At 32.6% G+C, this 17,655-nt stretch overlaps 2 protein-coding genes across 2 annotated transcripts; one reads left to right on the top strand and one right to left on the bottom strand.

The window, feature by feature from the left end:
* The first annotated feature begins 2,550 nt into the window (after positions 1-2,550).
* LOC114176883 (L-ascorbate oxidase homolog) lies at positions 2,551-6,823 on the top strand. Its single transcript, XM_028062068.2, has 9 exons — positions 2,551-2,699; positions 2,823-2,978; positions 3,073-3,182; positions 3,259-3,529; positions 4,628-4,727; positions 4,841-5,192; positions 5,734-6,099; positions 6,191-6,269; positions 6,352-6,823. Exons 2-9 carry the CDS (start codon positions 2,838-2,840, stop codon positions 6,556-6,558), a joined length of 1,626 nt encoding a protein of 541 aa, XP_027917869.1. The 5' UTR covers positions 2,551-2,699; positions 2,823-2,837; the 3' UTR covers positions 6,559-6,823.
* Positions 6,824-11,627: 4,804 nt separating this feature from the next.
* On the bottom strand, positions 11,628-13,070 carry LOC114179822 (uncharacterized). Its single transcript, XM_085670651.1, has one exon. It carries the CDS (start codon positions 12,823-12,825, stop codon positions 11,797-11,799), a length of 1,029 nt encoding a protein of 342 aa, XP_085526777.1. The 5' UTR covers positions 12,826-13,070; the 3' UTR covers positions 11,628-11,796.
* Positions 13,071-17,655: the final 4,585 nt, after the last annotated feature.

Raw genomic sequence — 17,655 nt, 5'->3', positions numbered from 1 at the left:
TTATAAATAGTTTATTATTATAAGTGTTATTTTTTTCTTTTCTATCTTTTTTCTTTGTTTCTTTGTTTTATATATATATATATATATATATATATATATATATATATATATATATATATATATATATATTTAGACTTATAATTCTAAGATGAATTTACAACATTTTTCATTATTTTTTTTAACTTTATTACCGAATTAAGGATGACAACATATTGAGTTGTATATGGATAATGTCTATTCATAATTTGATTCACAACAAAAAATTTTATCTGCTACTCGTCATTTATTCACTGGATATCCGTTTAAAAGATATTCGAGGTATTTTAAATCTGCAAGTACACGTGAATATTTGTGGATATTTAAAAAAATGTTATTTTACATATTTTTTTAAAATAAAATTATAATATAAAATAAGACGTAAATTAAATTGAATATAAATTAAATTTAATCTAATAAAATATAAATTAAATTTTGATTTAAATTAAATTTAATAAAACATAAATTAATTTTTAATTTTAAATTTAGGTGAGTACCCACGAGTATCGATAGTATGATACACGTGTCTGACCCAATTATAATAAATATTAAAATATAAGTAACTCATAAGTAATAACTATCCGTGACAAATTCTATCCATAAATACCTAAAAGCATGAGTATTTTTGTTATACTTATAAAACCAATTTCATAGCTCTTACCATTTTTAGTCTTAAAAGTAGTTATAATTAATATTTAACTGTGATTATAAATTGTTAGAAAACGTATTTTAAGGAACATATACAGATTTTCTTAAAATCTGAAGAACAAAATAGGATTAAACCAAACTAAAAAAGAAAATAGATGATCCAGAAGCTAAATACTTTAATAAATGTAAATGCCAAGCTCGATCTTGAAAACTTTAATAATAAAGGGTACTGTAATTCCATTCATTTTCCCTTTTCCCAGGAAATCAGATCTTGGGATCTTGGGATCTATTCCACATTATTAATAACTCTACTAAGCTTTCTTGATGTGAACATGAGTGAAACTTATGGAGTTGACTTAATCATTTATGATCAGTTGACTTTTATTTATTAATTGGCAGATACAATTTCCATCTCCTACAAGAGAACTCTGACAATTACTAATCATTTAGTATTTTTCTCAAAGATAGTCAATTTGATTAAGTTTAATGGAGTTTTTGTTACACATGGGTTCACCTGTTAAGACTTAATCTACGAAGACAAATTGCACAATATTTTACATCATGACTGTATCTAGATACATCCTCGAATTTGACAGGTTGTCTATGTGAACATATTGAAGAATTAAACATGATCCAACATTAGAAGCTATTCTAAACTTGTACTTCATTGATATTTGTTTAAGATAAAGAAGATTCGAATGTAAATAGTGCTTTGGGTATGACACTTTGTAATCTCATGCAAATCACATTTTGCTAGTTTTGATGTTACCCCTTTAACCACACAATTGATCTTAATCTTAGAATTTAGAGCATTTTGTTAGGTTTAACATCGGCTCTGATATCACTTGTTATGTTTACATAGGGGTTTATTGGAGAGAACAAACATCAATGAAACCTGAGTCCAACCACATAAGGCATTAACACCACTTTGAACCCAGGACATTAAGACAATGATTTATGGGTCTTTATTCATATATAATGTTCTACTTTTTCATTTCTAATCAATATGAGACTTAGACTCAAATTTGAAAATATTTTATATAAGGTTTTTAAGGAAGAATTGTTCCCAAAACTCGTGTTCTTTGAACTTCAGATCCATATAGGGATTCAATTTTCTCCATCATTCTATTATTCACTCGACGTCGCGTTTTACGAGCTCATGTGCACACAGTTATGGCGGGAAGTAGAATGTGAGCTTCCGGATTACAAGTTAGGGAAAAAGGTGCAAGTTGACTCGATGAAAGATAAAAGTTCCAACATAGATCCATACTCTTCGATCGCATTGTCTTCAAATATTATTTGTTTCGTTGCACTCTTCGATTGGATTTCTCTGGTATAAACTAAAAATAAAACTATACTCAACAAAATATTAAAGTGATTCTTATTTTTCTCAACATCTCTTCTATTTTACATAATTTAGTCTACAGCTGTTGATGAAAATTCAATTCAAATTGAAGAAACAAGAAGAAGAGATATGATATAAAATAGATTTGGATACAATACGATTGAGGATAGTAGAAGTTACACTCCACTAATTAATGAGCATCCGCTATTTGATGCGCCGCAGCCGGTGGATCTTTTCTTCCGGCCACCACGGACTCACTCAAGCTTAGCACAAAAACCAACTCATTTGAATAACGTATACCATAATCAAAAAGCAGATGCAGATTTAATGAAACTACCAAAGTTCCCAATAATATATGTTATTTTTCTTTAACGCGGTGGTGGTCTTGCTTGTTTCAAGAAATTCTAGTCAACTTCGTAACATGGGCTTTTCACAATATTAAACTATTATCTTGAGAAACTTATGTGAGTTGTGCCAATTAAAGAGAACAATGTGCATGTACAAATTGGTGGTATGTTGCGTACAAACCTTGTGTGGTGCACACTCTGGCGCATCTTCAATTGCGCACTTCTCTTTTTATATATATTAGGTAGCGTCACTCACTGTATTCTCCATCTTCATATCAGTTCATCATCTTGGTTTCCTCGTCTAAGAGGAACTTAGATTTCTGGTATGCATTCCTTTGTTACGTAGTTTCTTAACGCATGCAACTATCATTTTCGTAACATAGATACAACATTGATGTTTCATTTTGTCGATTGATTACTAAACAATGTGTACTGCAATTTGACAGCGTGTCACTGCGAAGATGAAGCAGAGCATTCTTTCCTCAGTTTTTCTGGGAGTTTTGGCTTGCAGTGCTCTCTCAGTTATTGCAGAAGATAGATATTTGTACTTCACATGGGAAATTACAAACGGAACAATTTATCCTCTAGGTTTTCCACAACCGGTTGGTCATTTTTCCATGTGTATTAAAATGCCATTTTTTCGTATGTAGTTGTAAAAGGGTATATGAATATGATATTCATTTGCTTTCTTACCAGGGAATTCTAATCAATGGTCAATTTCCCGGCCCTACAATCGAAGCCATCACCAATGACAACATCGTTGTAAATGTGATTAACAAGCTGGATGAAAAATTCCTGATTACATGGTTAGTGGTTTTTTTTTGCCACTATTTTTACTTTATAAAGTGGGTGCATAAAGCATTAACCTTTGATTCAAAACAGGAGTGGAATAAAACAAAGAAGAACATCATGGCAAGATGGAGTTTTGGGAACGAACTGTCCAATTCCTCCAAACTCAAACTGGACATACAAGTTCCAAGTAAAAGATCAAGTGGGAACCTACACATATTTCCCATCAACCAAAATCCATAAAGCTGCTGGTGGTTTTGGGGGCTTCAACATTGCTCAAAGATCTGTCATATCTATACCATATCCTGCCCCTGATGGAGAATTCACCCTCCTTATTGGAGATTGGTACAAGACCAACCACAGAGTAAGTCAACAAATCGCTTTGCCAAATTGCTTTCTATCACTTCAATTACTTTTATATTATACTTCAAAATTCTCCCTAGGTTTTTTTTTGGCTAAACCTTATAAAATAGTTTTTAATTAAGTCAATTTTAAGTTTAATTCAATTTTACGACACTACTTAATAAGGTAAAGTTTAGATTATCTTATATACTCTAAATTCATTTTATCTTTAATTGATGTGAAATCTTCTAATATATTTATTATGTTAAGACATATATATCTTAAGTATGAGACTAAATATTAATGATGGTCTGACCCGATAATAGTGACACAATAGATTTAATAAATAACAAATTTTATTAGAATAAGTTTCGATTCTGATATCATCTTAAGAATTGAACTATATGTTTGGATTGGAGGATGGATTTGGATGAATGAAAATGAGTTGATTTAAAAGAAAAGAGAAGAAGTGATAAAATTATTTGGATTAAGAAATATCGAGAAATGAAAAACAAAAAATTTATGAAAATTTATGAGTGATTCAATGAAAAAAAAAAAAAATATATATATATATATATATATATATTATTTATTATTATCATTGTTGTTATTATTTTTTATTATTGATATATAATTTATTTATATTATTATTATAAATTATAATACTTAACATTATTAATGTTTTTATTATTACTTATGTATAAACTTTTCTCATATTTCTTTGCATATAACTAAGGAAAGTTAAAAAAAAGAAAAGGATCGCAGTATATTTCATCTCGTTTTTTCCACTTTCATTTAAAATTTGTACTTTCCTGATTCTTGTCACCGGAAACAAACATATTTTTAATCTAACTTAACTATACAATATTAAATTTGTATTCACTTATATGTAATAATCTTATTTTTAGTGAAATTAAGATATCCAACCATAGTTTGGTTTGTTTAAATAAATTATATAACTTAATTGATAAACTAGTACAGTTTTTCACCGTAACTTAATTGTAATATTTTTAGCAGCAATGTCTAAACCATTAAACTTGTATGCTGATATGATTAATTAATCATCCAAAAAGTTGATATTTGAAATGAAAAGATAATAATATAGAATCTTGATTTTCAGGTGTTAAGAAGACTATTGGACGGTGGGAAGAATCTTCCTGATCCCGATTCTCTTCTCATAAATGGCCAAAAGGATGGTGCCGTATTCACTGGGTTACCTGGTATTTTATTTCACATCCTATGGCTAAGAAATAGAGATAGTTTTCAATTTCCAATTAATCTAGGACCATCCATGGTTATTATTAATTTTGGAAAAAATAAAAATAATTTTCAGGGAAGACATACAAGTTGAGGGTGTCCAATGTTGGGTTATCAACCTCGTTTAACTTCAGGATTCAGGGGCATGAGATGAAGCTGATTGAAGTTGAAGGTGCACACACAATCATGGAGTCCTACAACTCCCTTGATGTTCATGTGGGCCAATCCGTTACTGTTTTGGTCACATTTAATGGCCCAATCGCTGACTACGCCATTATTGCATCTACCCGTTTTACCGGGCCCAGTCTTCTCACTACCACAGCAACTCTTCGCTATGCTGGCTCCAACACCAAGTCCCCAATCCCATTGCCTCAAGGCCCACCAACTAATGATGTACAATGGTCCATGGAGCAAGCTAGAACCATCAGGTACTGTATTTTATTTATTTTACAAAATTTATCTCCTCTAAAATAAAAACAAATGAAATGTAAAAAATCATACATGTGTTTTATTTTGAGGGAAAAATTTTAATTTCAAAAATATCACCTTAATTTTTGAAACATGTGTAAGAAAAATACTTAAAATAGTTGAAATGTAAATACAGCTATTTTTTTTATTCAGTTTATCATATTTTATGGTTTATAGTTTAGTGGTTTTCAACTATAAACTTTGTTGTTTTATATTTTTATTCCCAATGATTCTTTTTGGAAATGCCTGTAACTTTTGAGCAATTAATTACATCAATTTAGATCTATCAACCAGCTTGTTAGTCATAAATGTTAGGACACACATTTATAGTTAGTGAAGTTGTTAGGTTTGTATCTTTAGCATATCTCTCACATATATGACTTTCAGCTTTTTTAAGAGGAAACATTTTTTTGAGTTCATTATTTTCAGTGTTGCACTGTTTTCAATTGGGAATCTTCTGATCATTGCCTCTGACTATGTTTTGTTTACTTTTGTTTAAAGACTGAATTTGACAGCAAATGCAGCTCGACCAAATCCTCAGGGCTCATTCCACTACGGAACCATCCCTGTTGTAAGGACACTTATATTGGCAAATTCCAAAGCCATAATCGATGGAAAGTTACGATATGCAGTGAACGGAATTTCCTACGTCAATCCAAGTACCCCATTGAAGCTCGCTGATTGGTTTAACATCCCCGGTGTCTTTGATCTCCACACCATCAAAGATGTTCCTCCTCCTCCACCTGCAAAACTAGGCACATCAGTCATAGGATTCACCCTCCATGACTATGCAGAAATAGTCTTCCAGAACAATGAAAACCACATTCAGTCCTGGCACATGGATGGATCTAGCTTCTATTTTGTTGGGTACGATATAACTAATTTTTACTCTTCTTAATCGGGTTTAGTTCGATTTGTTCATGACAAAATTGATTGACCAAATCTAATAAATATCTAGACTTGCCAATGGCTCGTGGACCCCTGATGCCAGAAAGACTTACAACTTGATTGATGGGATTAGTAGATACACTGTTCAGGTGAGTCACATAAATTCTAAGTAATAAAAATCAGTGTGTCCAAATACTTTATTTAATCTTTCGTATGTTTATGCAATGACAGGTGTATCCAAAGTCGTGGAGCGCGATATTGGTATCTTTGGACAATAAGGGTATGTGGAACTTGAGGTCTGCAATATGGGAAAGAAGGTATTTGGGACAAGATTTGTATCTGAGGGTGTGGAACAATGAGCAAAGTTTATACACCGAGACTCTTGTTCCTCTCAATGCACTGTATTGTGGCAAGGCTAAACACCTCCCCAAGTCATAGCCTCACAAGGGGTTTATGTATAATTTCATGTGATTATTGGCATAAGTTGTAGCTTTGGATTTTCACTTTTTTATCTTCATTCTTATCATTATTTTGTTTACGAGTTTCAGTTACGAGGGTGTGACTGTTCAAGAAAAATGTAAGAGATTGAAAGCCTTCACTGAATATGGGGCATATTGGAAGAGCGCTTTTAACTAGTTAATTTGATGTTGTATTAGATTATTATTTCTTGTAATCGGAATAAAACACATAGTATTTCACCTCATTTCGAGTTCAATCATCACAAGAGATAATCATTAAAAAGTAAACTTTAAATCTATATCAATCTTATTAGTTTGTAAAATAAATTTTGCATCCACTTATATTATAAATTTGTTTTATTTCTAATTGATGTGAAACTTTCAACACATACGTCGAGATAATAAGATGTAAGAGCGGGTGGAATGATGATATGCTCAACAAACACAAATCTCGGTAGGATAGACTCTAACTCATTGTTAGGAAAAAGTCCAAGTGTGAGTCAAAAGTCTCACATTGGATAGAAAAGATAAAGTTAAACACTATATAAGAATAAAAAACTATAACAACATTGATTTAAGGTTTTGAAGTTAAAGTGGTGTCAAAGGTCTTATATGTGTAATACTAATGTCATATAACCATATGGAACCACAATCTCTCAATAACCTTAAACCTTAAGGTTTTGAAGTTAAAGTGGTGTTAAAGGTCTTATATGTGTAATACTAAGGTCATATAACAATCTCTCAGTATTTATGAACTAAGCCAAATGATAAAAAATAAATAATAACACAAACAAAAAATAAAAGATAAGATATAAAATATCTAATATGATTAATAAACGAGAAATTATCATAAATTTTTTTATCAACAATAAAGAATTAATAAAATATAAATCCAAGTATAAATCTGAATTAGATATAGTTCAAGTATGTATAAATTCTATGTAAAATATCTCAATTAACAACATATTTTTTCGGTGTGTATAATTATTATATAATTATTATTCAATGTGTAGGGATTAAACATTGATTAAGTTTTCATAAATTCAGTTCAAATTTCAATGACAAAAACATATTTTTTTCCAATATTTATGAAAAGTGTTGGCTAGACTGACACTAGTTTTTTATTTTATAAAAAAAATTAAATAACTTGTACCGTTTATTATTTTTAACACCGTTCAGAAATAGGGATCAAAAATAATGATTTTGAAATGTAAAGATAAAACAGTGACCAAATTTTAACCAAGGACCATCTAGATCAAACTTCATAAACCAAAAACATATTTTTTTTTCTTAAATTTTATGTTGTATTCTTCGTGGGCTTTGTAAAGTGTTACTGCATTTGATAAATTTACTATTCTAAACACGTTTGTAAAGCGCCAAATCCACATAATCTCGCAAAAAAGAGAGATAATAAAACACTGCATTTGAGCAACATTTTTTTTTTCTTTGTTCACTTCCACAATGTGATGACCCTCTCCCACATTCAGCATATGGAGAATGGAACATGTATTTTTGAAGGGAAACGAATCCTTGAATTAGTTTAGAAAAATTATAAATAATTCTTTTAATTTATTCTTTATGATATAAAAATATAAGGCTTTTGCTTCCCTCGTTCTTTCAACCTTTTTCATGTAATCTGTCTTCTATTATTTGGCTATACATTTCGTACACTATTTTAGTAATTACCAAAACAAAGTTCCCTCAATCATATCCGATTATCATCATTTTTTACTTTATTTGTATAATTGATGTCTTAAGTTTTAAGCTTTTTGTTTTTCTATCTTCCATTTCTCAATTAAATTTAGATAGTTTTTTTTTTTACAATAGTAAAAAAATAAACTAAAATGCTGTGGTAGGCCTAGGTTGGAAGCGAAAACCCTCACCTCTTTGGAAAGTAGTATGTCTAAAACTAAAATAAGTCGATTGATATTTAGTAGAAAAATGTTGAAGTCATATATTCCAGTTATAATAATTATTATTTGATTGTAAAACTTGCATGGTATAATATTCGGAATGCGTGATATTGACGACCTATCAACACTAGTACAAAAAAAATAAATCATTTTTGCAATGTCTCTTTTTAAAACTTGATTTTAAAGTACGTACGTAATAGCACTGTAGTGTTATTACAAATATATAACTTGTTTATAAGGGTAGCCAAGCGAAATACATTCTACGTTAGTTACAAAAGTAATTACTCGCATAGTATATAATATTGTATAAAATACACTTTGTAACTTGTTTTATTTATTTAATATTTCTTTCGTTTATGGCTAAAAATACTCATATATCATATTCTTTTTTCATTTATTCAAAAAATTTCAATGTTTCAATTAACTCAAAATCATTACGTCATTCTCTGTCTTTCTCTTTTCTTCCTTCAAAATATTCATATCTTCAGTTCTCTCCATCACATTCATATATGTTGCGCTTCTTTTTTTTTGTGTGTGACTACCAATATTACTTTATATTCTTTTTCTCGTGTTGTCGTTGTTGGTGCATCTTTCTCTCTTTTATGTTCAAAATTTCTTCATCCTTTTCTTGTATATGATTTCTTCTGTCACCATGAGTTTTTCCCATTTTTCTGACGATTTTGAATCACATACAACTTTTTCTACATAATGGACATATTTGTTACTAAAATATGATGTATTTAAGTTGTTATACAATTATATTATGATTAGATAAGTATGAGATAGACCTATATATTAGACTTAAAAGACTTAAGATCCATATATATTTAAATTATTTTTTGTATTGATGTGCATATATTGATATTCATCTAGTTAGGATAAGACTTTGTAAATTTTAAATTAAAATTGGTTAATTTTTAAATATATTTTGACTTTCTATTAACTTTCTATTATCTAAGTAAATTTTTACACATAAATTCACTTTTTTTCTTCTAATTTTTAGTTTTTAAAATTATCTACGCAAAAGCCTTTTTAAATTTTATGAATTTCTATAAATAAAATTAATACACACAAACATAACAAAAAATGTATGACATAAGAAATAGTTAAAGAAGTATTACAACATAATAATAATATCCCAGAATTTTGGTATTTTGTTTGGCGACCATAACAACTAAGGAAAAGATATACGATGCTCAAATGATTTTTGTTACTACCACAAATTCAATAGTCTTACATTACTTAGAAGCTAAAGTGTAAGGCGGTTTAAATACCTCTTCTTTCTTTTACATTCTGAAACACCTTTTAAAGACAACGCCTCGGATGAGGGATGATTAACCTTAACAATGTCTTGGAATCGAAACATTGACGTTCATCGTGGGGTTGATAATCGAACCATCGGTTCTATGAGACTAATAATAGAACCTTCGGTCCCTTAAGCTCTCCATTGAAAATCACCTTATTCTTTGTATTTTAGTAAGTTGTTTTTGTTGTATGATCATAGAATTAAGAAAACTATTATTATTATAATTATTTTTATGATGTAAACTTCCATTAATTGCATGGTTAATGGTAAATGTACAAATCATATTAAGAAACTTCATTCTATGCTGAAAGATAATATTCAAAACAAATAAAATTCAACTTTATGGCGAGTAAGGATAAATTGAACCTAAATATCAACGTTTGTAGTTGTCTTAAAGATTCACCTGTTTTTCTTTTTATTTATTTGATCGAGAATCATCACAGAGGAACACTATATAACTACATTTTGGCAGTTCATCTTTTAGTCTAACTTATCTTTATTGAAGCGTGGTTTGGACGTGCTGAGAGAAAGATAGAGTTCAGCAATGAGGAGAAAAGTAAGGGGATGGTGATAGTTTGAATGCAGGAAGATGTCTTCACATAAAAAAAACTTAAAGAAATGTGTGGGAGCATGTATGTCATAATGGATTATATTCTTAAAATAAAGTTAATTAAAGTATATTTCACAAATATACTTAATTATGATTATTACTGTATTTTTTATTTTTTACTTCTTTAATATAGTAACAATAAGTAATTATATATATAATAAAATAATAATAATTTTTTGAATCAAACAGTACAAGTTCTCTTTCCACTTATTTGATTTCTGTTTGTCTCCATTAACCTTTTCTTCTTTTTCTTTCGCTTTCCCTTTTGTTTCTCCCAGTACAGTTATTGACACACATGATAACAACACATTACTGATCCGATATATTTTCTGAACGTTGAAGAGGCGAAGAATCTGCGAGTAGGTTCTGAATCTGTGGTAAAAACACGAAAGGTTTGTGAGTCGGCGTAATGATTTAGAATTACTTGTTTGCATGTGACTGAGTGACTGGTTCTTGTCACATAACGTGTGAGACACTCATAATAGGTTAGAATCGTTAGATAGGTTCGCATTACTGACTAGAATACCAAGAATCAAGATGAGTCGACAGCTAGTTCCAGAATCCAGACACAACATTGTGCGTGTGCGTTTCATAGATATTGTCAGTACTGGAAGAAGGAAATCAAATTTTGGACAATACCGGAGAAACACAAGTCAGGCATAGCATAAGTGCTCACTGTTCTCTGTAAGGACACAGATGGATTCCTCCCATTACCAATTCCAAGATTCTCTAATGCTATTTCAGGAAACCCTTGCAAAAGCCTGGTTTTCCCTTAGATTCGTCGATTTCTCGTAACAAAACAAACTTCTTGCATTTGCATATGCTACCCACTAGGACCACCACCACGCCTCCACCACCTCCTTCTAACACGCACCAAAACAAAAACCCTAAACTTTTTAGTATACCAATATCATATATTCTTCTATACACACCAACTTTACTCTTTCTTGTTGCCTTACAAAATTCTTTTTCTTAAGAACCTCTCATCTTCCCGATTTAAAATGTCAGTTACAACAATCTACTCTACATTTTTCTATTTCGAAGAACCAAAACTACATTAACAAATCCAGAGACGTGGAAAGTAATATGAACCATTAAAAAATTCTCCATTCAGTTTTCAACTCTGGTCCTCCAAATAACCATAGATAACTTAGCCAAGCACACCATCAACCAAACTTACACAAAAACAAAAAATAAAAAGGCTAGTGAGAAAAAAGAACTGAAAAAGTGCTAGATCCATATTCATATACCACCCAAACCAAAGCAATAACCACAAAAGAACCAAACTCTTAAGATACAAAGTGATTAATTAGGAGCACTATGCTACTGTCTAACAGGAAAAGAAAATTTAAGCGGTGAACAAAATAGAGAGAAAAACAGTTATTTCTGTTACGGATATGCACCAGCGCCATTCGTTGTTGGAAGATCAGACCACGAAAAGGTTGGACCGTTCCAGTATCCGAATTCACCCCCAGCTACCGAAGTTGTTTCCATAATGTTGTTGGACACAGAAGAGGAATAATTAGAAGCCATGTTCCCCATAAACACTTGTGACGAGTTATCACCGCAATAATTATTAGCCGATGACGACCTTAGCTTCTGGTAAAGCTCTTGAATTCCACTGTTGTGATGTTCCCCAAGTAGGAACCCCCCATTTTGTTGTTGATCTTGATTGCTTCTCCCAAACAGCCCAAGCGAAGGAACTTGCGCAACCGCATCATAGCCTAAGGTTCGGTGATTCAGCAACGCATTCGAAACCAAGGGCTCAGTGCTCACCATGTGCCCTATCAGGGTCCCTTCTTCCTTGATGGACATGTGACTAGGGTTAGGGTTAGGGTTTTGATTCTGAGTAGCTCTCAGAAGAGCCAGCAGGTGGGTGTTTTGGGGGGAACCCCAAAGGATTTGGCTCGGTGGTGGAAGCTCGTGTTCAACTTCAAAGCCACCGAAACCTGGTGATTTTCCAAGCTCAGATGCAACGGCTTTCATCTTGGTTGAGGCTGTCTTTGCCACTGAGTTGGCCACGCCAATATTTTTGTTTTTCCGGCAGCCACCGCCGATGGGAACGTTGCGGAGAGCGCCACCTTTGGTCCAGTAGCGGCGGCACGTCTTGCAAAAGTGGCGGGGCTGAGTGAGGTTGTAGTTGTTGTAGTAGCAGAACTTGGTGTTGGATGAGTCGCACCGCGGGCACCTGAGGTTTTGGTTTTCCGATGTGGGAGTAGTGGTGGTGGTAGTAGTAGTTGTTGTGGTGGTGGTGGATGTGAGGGTAACATTATTAGTTGCGGAAGAAGGAAGAGAAGAGGGAGACGGTGCAGTCGGGAGTAAAACCCCTCCTCCTCCTCCTGCTGCACCCCCTCCATTAATGGAGGGTTTTCTTTCTGGTGCTATGAGGCTAGCTCCACCCAACAGTTCCTGGATCATCTTCTTTATCTTGGTGGATCTACAACAATCCAAAAACGAAAAGCAAAAGGGTGGCGAGGCTTTTTGAGTTAGTGGAGAAAGAAAAGCGAAAGAAAGTGGGTTTGCTCTGCGTATGAGTGAGAGAGAATTAAAGAGTATATAGATTGGAGAGGAGTAGAAGAGTATGATGACACTCGCCTTTGGGAATTCAATTGGCCAGCTTCGTTGTTTTATGCTGCTAGTAGGACAGCTTCGTTGGCAGTCAGGTACTACTTGTTGCCAAAGAATATATAGAATTGGGGGCTCCCAATAATATATACATATTTATACACTCTATGCCAACTCTTTACACTCACAACAAATTTACCTTTCCTTAAATCAAATTATACAAAAAATAAATTTACTATCTTCTTCTTAAATACCTTGTTAACTTCATTGTGCAAAACATCTTCTGTGTAGGCTTCACAAAGTTGAGTTTCCATTTTGGGCATCCTATAACAACTCTTTGGTGTTGGAAAATTTTGACTACAAGTGATATTATATAGTAAACATTGTTTTTTTCTTAAGCTAATTATTACTTTCGATCTTATATGATTCCAACTTCAGTTAGGAGAGGTTTATTAATGCACTGATCATTACTCATTCTATCATACGTGCGGTCTTTGCTGAACCAATTATGAATTATGTAAGGGATGAAATCATTTTGTTTGTCCCACTTATGAGTAAACAGTACCAGTAAAGACACTTCGTTAATTTCTATGCATCCAAACAGTTTGAATTCCTTTTCTTTTCGCTCGCATATCAACAGAAACTTGCAGACAACGGATTTGAATTCGACTTCGTTTTCCTATTACACGCATATGGCTAAAAACGTGCTTCTCTTTTATGGACTGGGCGTTTCGCTGCTCATGTGTTTTGCTTCCACGTATAAAGTTAACAACTATGAAAGTCTCCACTTCTAAACTCATGTCCTATTGTATATCCAAAAAAATAAAAAATAAAACCTAGCCCAACCTCATTTTTCTTTCTTTCCTTTTAATTTGCATATAAAATGGCGTGGCTGTAACTTTATGGGTATTAACAGATGTTTTTCTTAAGCGGCTCGTATATCGATAATAATATAATAGCAGAAGTGAAAAAGTAGAGGATAAAGGATATATATTTTTGTTCCCCCACTTTGGAAACATTAAATGTGTAAATATTTCTTTCTTGTAAAGGAAATTTGGAAGTTTGGTTGATCCCAGTTGTGGTGGAAAAGTAATTGGTTCCGTAGATTGAAGTGTTTGTGATAGAATGAAAAGGAAAGATAGAGGGAAAAATTTGGGTAGTGATGAAGTTTTTGCAAAAGAGTGGTACTTGTTGGCGCTTGTGGAGGAAGGGATTAAGGGTTTTGTGTGGATGAAGATTCTTCTCCGTTCAAAAACCATGATTACAAGTTCAAGGTGAGGGCTAGTCACGTGGAAGTACGTGTAAAGCTGATTGTCCCTACAAGTATAGTAACTAAAAGAAAGAGCCACTGCGCGCCCGAAACTCATGGCTTCAATTCAGCTCTTCCCCACACTCACTCTCCTGGCCAGAACAAACACATGTCCCATTGTCCTGCCTCTGCTACACATCACACACACCCAAATATTGAAACTTCATTCCTACCCTATATACTTCACACTTACATGCTCAACAACAAACAAAACAAGGAATCAATTCATTCATTCTATTCATTCTTTCATCACATGAATGTTTTCTGTATGGCTTATTGCAAGAGCTCTATCTCCATTAAGAATATACCCCCATCATCGGTTTTCACATTCATGGAATGAAGTTCCAGAACTGAACTGAACTCACCCTCAGAAATTCCCATCATCTTTCAGATACCCCTTTTTTTTATTTTTTTTATAAAAAGAACGAGAAAAGCATACGGAAATTGCATGAAATTGTAACATTGGAATATGAAGGCGTGTACGTTCCTTGGCAGCTGCGGTCTTGCAAATGATTCTGTTTATGTTTGTTATCACCATTCTACTTTCTCTGGTCCACTCTACCTAACAAGACCAACAACAGTGCACGATTCAGAGAATGTGAAGCGTTGCAGATATTGCATTCTTTATTTTAATTTTATGCATTATACTATTGCTTCTATATATACAACTTCTATTGCTATCAATCCATTCACACTTTATTATTTTATTTAATTATCACTTTTAATTATGAGTTAGATAATTAGAGAAAAAGGCTTGATTGCTTTACTGTTTTTTATAACCTTTCAGTAAAATGATTTTTGTAAACAAAAATGCAATATAAAAAGGTATTGTTATTTCTACTCGTATAAATTGCCCATTTTGAAAGATAAATTTAATCTATAAAAAAAAAAAGTAAATCTTCGTGGATAACTAGGTGTAGATAGATCATCAGAAATACGAATACAAGTATTATAGATCTTTTTATGTGAAAGAAAAAAAAATATATGTATTGCAAAATGTTTGATATAAATGTTTATAGTTAATATGAAATTTCAATCCCCAACACAGAGTATCTATGGAGATATAATAATACTATTTGTTGGAATCTGACATAAGTAGAGCCAATAATTTGTTAATAATAATTTCCTTAATTTTTCCGGTACTTTCATTTGTTTTTTTCATACTAATATTTATTTTCTTTGGGAAAGTCGAGATTCCATCCTATAATTTCATAGGTACGTCAATTTTGATCTTAGCCAAAAATAGGTATGTAAAATTTGTCTAGAGTCATATTGCTTCTACCACAATTCAAACACAATTAGATGGAGACAGTTACTTGGTTGAATGGTGAATACTATATTCTGAAAATGAAAATGAAAATAAAAATACCATGAATTATAAAACTTTTCTTAAAACGGAGGAATGAATGATGATAAATTGCGGTAATTACTACTATTGAAGGAATTGGTGGTCTATTAACGGAAATTCGGTGCGCTTATATGTGCACCGTAATAGAGGTTTTATTCAGAATAATTCCTTAATTCTGGGTCTCAGTCTGATACGATTACTTGAAGTGATTGAAAGGTATTGAGTTCGTAGAAATTCTTCATGGCGTACCAAAAATGCTTTCTATTCGCAATGACGAAAAGGAGCAGCCACGAAATCGATATCTTTCATAATATTTTATACTGTTTTATATAAAAGCTAGAAGACAAATTAAACAGCAATTTATAGTAACCTGGCAACTTGTGTTTCGACATCACTTGTAAGCATATATTATTGGGCGAATTATGCCAAATATCGTATATTAATCACAATTAGGTAGATGATGATGTGAAGAAGCTGACTCGTGTAAATTGAGGTCTTGGGTTGAAAAAGCTTGTAACCACTTACATTTGCATACCTAGAAAATTCTGAAAACGTAAAGTCAAGGATAATTAGTTAGAGAAACAAAAATATGCGATCACAAGAGACGGAACGAGGAGATTCTTCGAAAAGGAGGGGTCTATGTGTTTCGGATTCGCTGAACCATTTGTCAATCAAGATTTTGATTGATTGAGAGACATTGTCGATGATGAATCACAAATTAATCTTAATCACTTAACATGTAAGAAAGCATATAAAGTAACCAATCAGTTTTTGGTGATCTCTCATTATCTACCAGTCTTAGGCTTCTATAATATTTATTTCACATATTAAACGAATTTAATATTAACCGAATTGGCTATGTATTAAAATCTATATCGATCTGGCGTGGGCCTTTAGCTCATTCACTCAGAACTGAACCAATCCAAGGCTATTTTTGTTTAATTAAAAATTTTGGAAAAGCCAGTGTAGAAGGGGGCTAAGACTGGGAAATTTACTTGTTCAAATCACATACAAGAATGTTGAACAACCCAACATAGCCGATTTTAAAAGTTCTTTGTATGCAGGAGGTTGACCAAATCAAAAACATTGTCCAAATATAAAAAGAAAAAGAAGTTGTTGTAATAATTGTAATATGAATCTGAGTAGCAAAATTGGCATATACGCGAGCATGGTATTTCTCGGAAGCGTGCATGAAAATACCTAGCAGATAGTTAATGAGGTAGAGGAATTAAGAATGTGAAAGAAGAGTTGAGTGGCGAATAAGAGAGAGAGAGAGAGAGAGAGAGAGAGAGAATGTGACGTTGGGAGGGTGTAACTAAGAAAAAAAAAAAAGATGAAAAAAAAGAATGCGAAAGGGAAAGGTGAGGCAGGAGGAAAACAAAAACTGGGAATGTGAATTATTGGGATCGAAATACTGAAATGTGATGTGATGTGGTGTGTAGTGTAGCGTAGTAATGTGTATTGTACTGTATGCATCGCAGAATGAATGAATAGCATAGCCTGAGCGCGCGTGCCGTCCGGAGAGGCAGACAGAGACTGAGTGGGTCAGAATTATGAGAAATCAGAAATCAGAGAAATGAGAAGAGAAGAGAAGACCGACATGCCTTTTAGTCCTTACGGTACATACATAATACAAACATAGTAGTATGTAGCAGCTATTACCAAGGATGATGAAGAAGGATATGATATGTTATGTTACTTGGCATTACAATATTACATTAGTGGTGTGTTTGGTTTGGTGTGCAAAAACTTTATTCCCTTAAAAATCAAAAGTTGGGATTGGGCGGGCAAAGCGGAAAACGACGCCAGCTTTGGGTAAAGACGAGAACAAATAACTCTGAATGTACATGTTGGGCAACGCGGGCAGTGCGGGCACCTAGACATTGATACTATACCCTGTGGTCGCCGTCAAGGGCCCTGCCTCCCACTCTGACCCTCACCACCATCTCTCTCCCATTATGTCACTCCTTTTATTTTCCATCAACTTATTACTTTCACTTATCTTCAACTTTTTCTGCAATTCATC

Source organism: Vigna unguiculata, chromosome 3 (genome assembly GCF_037176805.1).
Source record: "Vigna unguiculata cultivar grain cowpea cultivar isolate G323 ecotype 2 chromosome 3, ASM3717680v1, whole genome shotgun sequence".
NCBI classification, from domain to species: Eukaryota; Viridiplantae; Streptophyta; class Magnoliopsida; order Fabales; family Fabaceae; genus Vigna; species Vigna unguiculata.
This window is presented reverse-complemented; position numbering and strand designations above follow the sequence as displayed.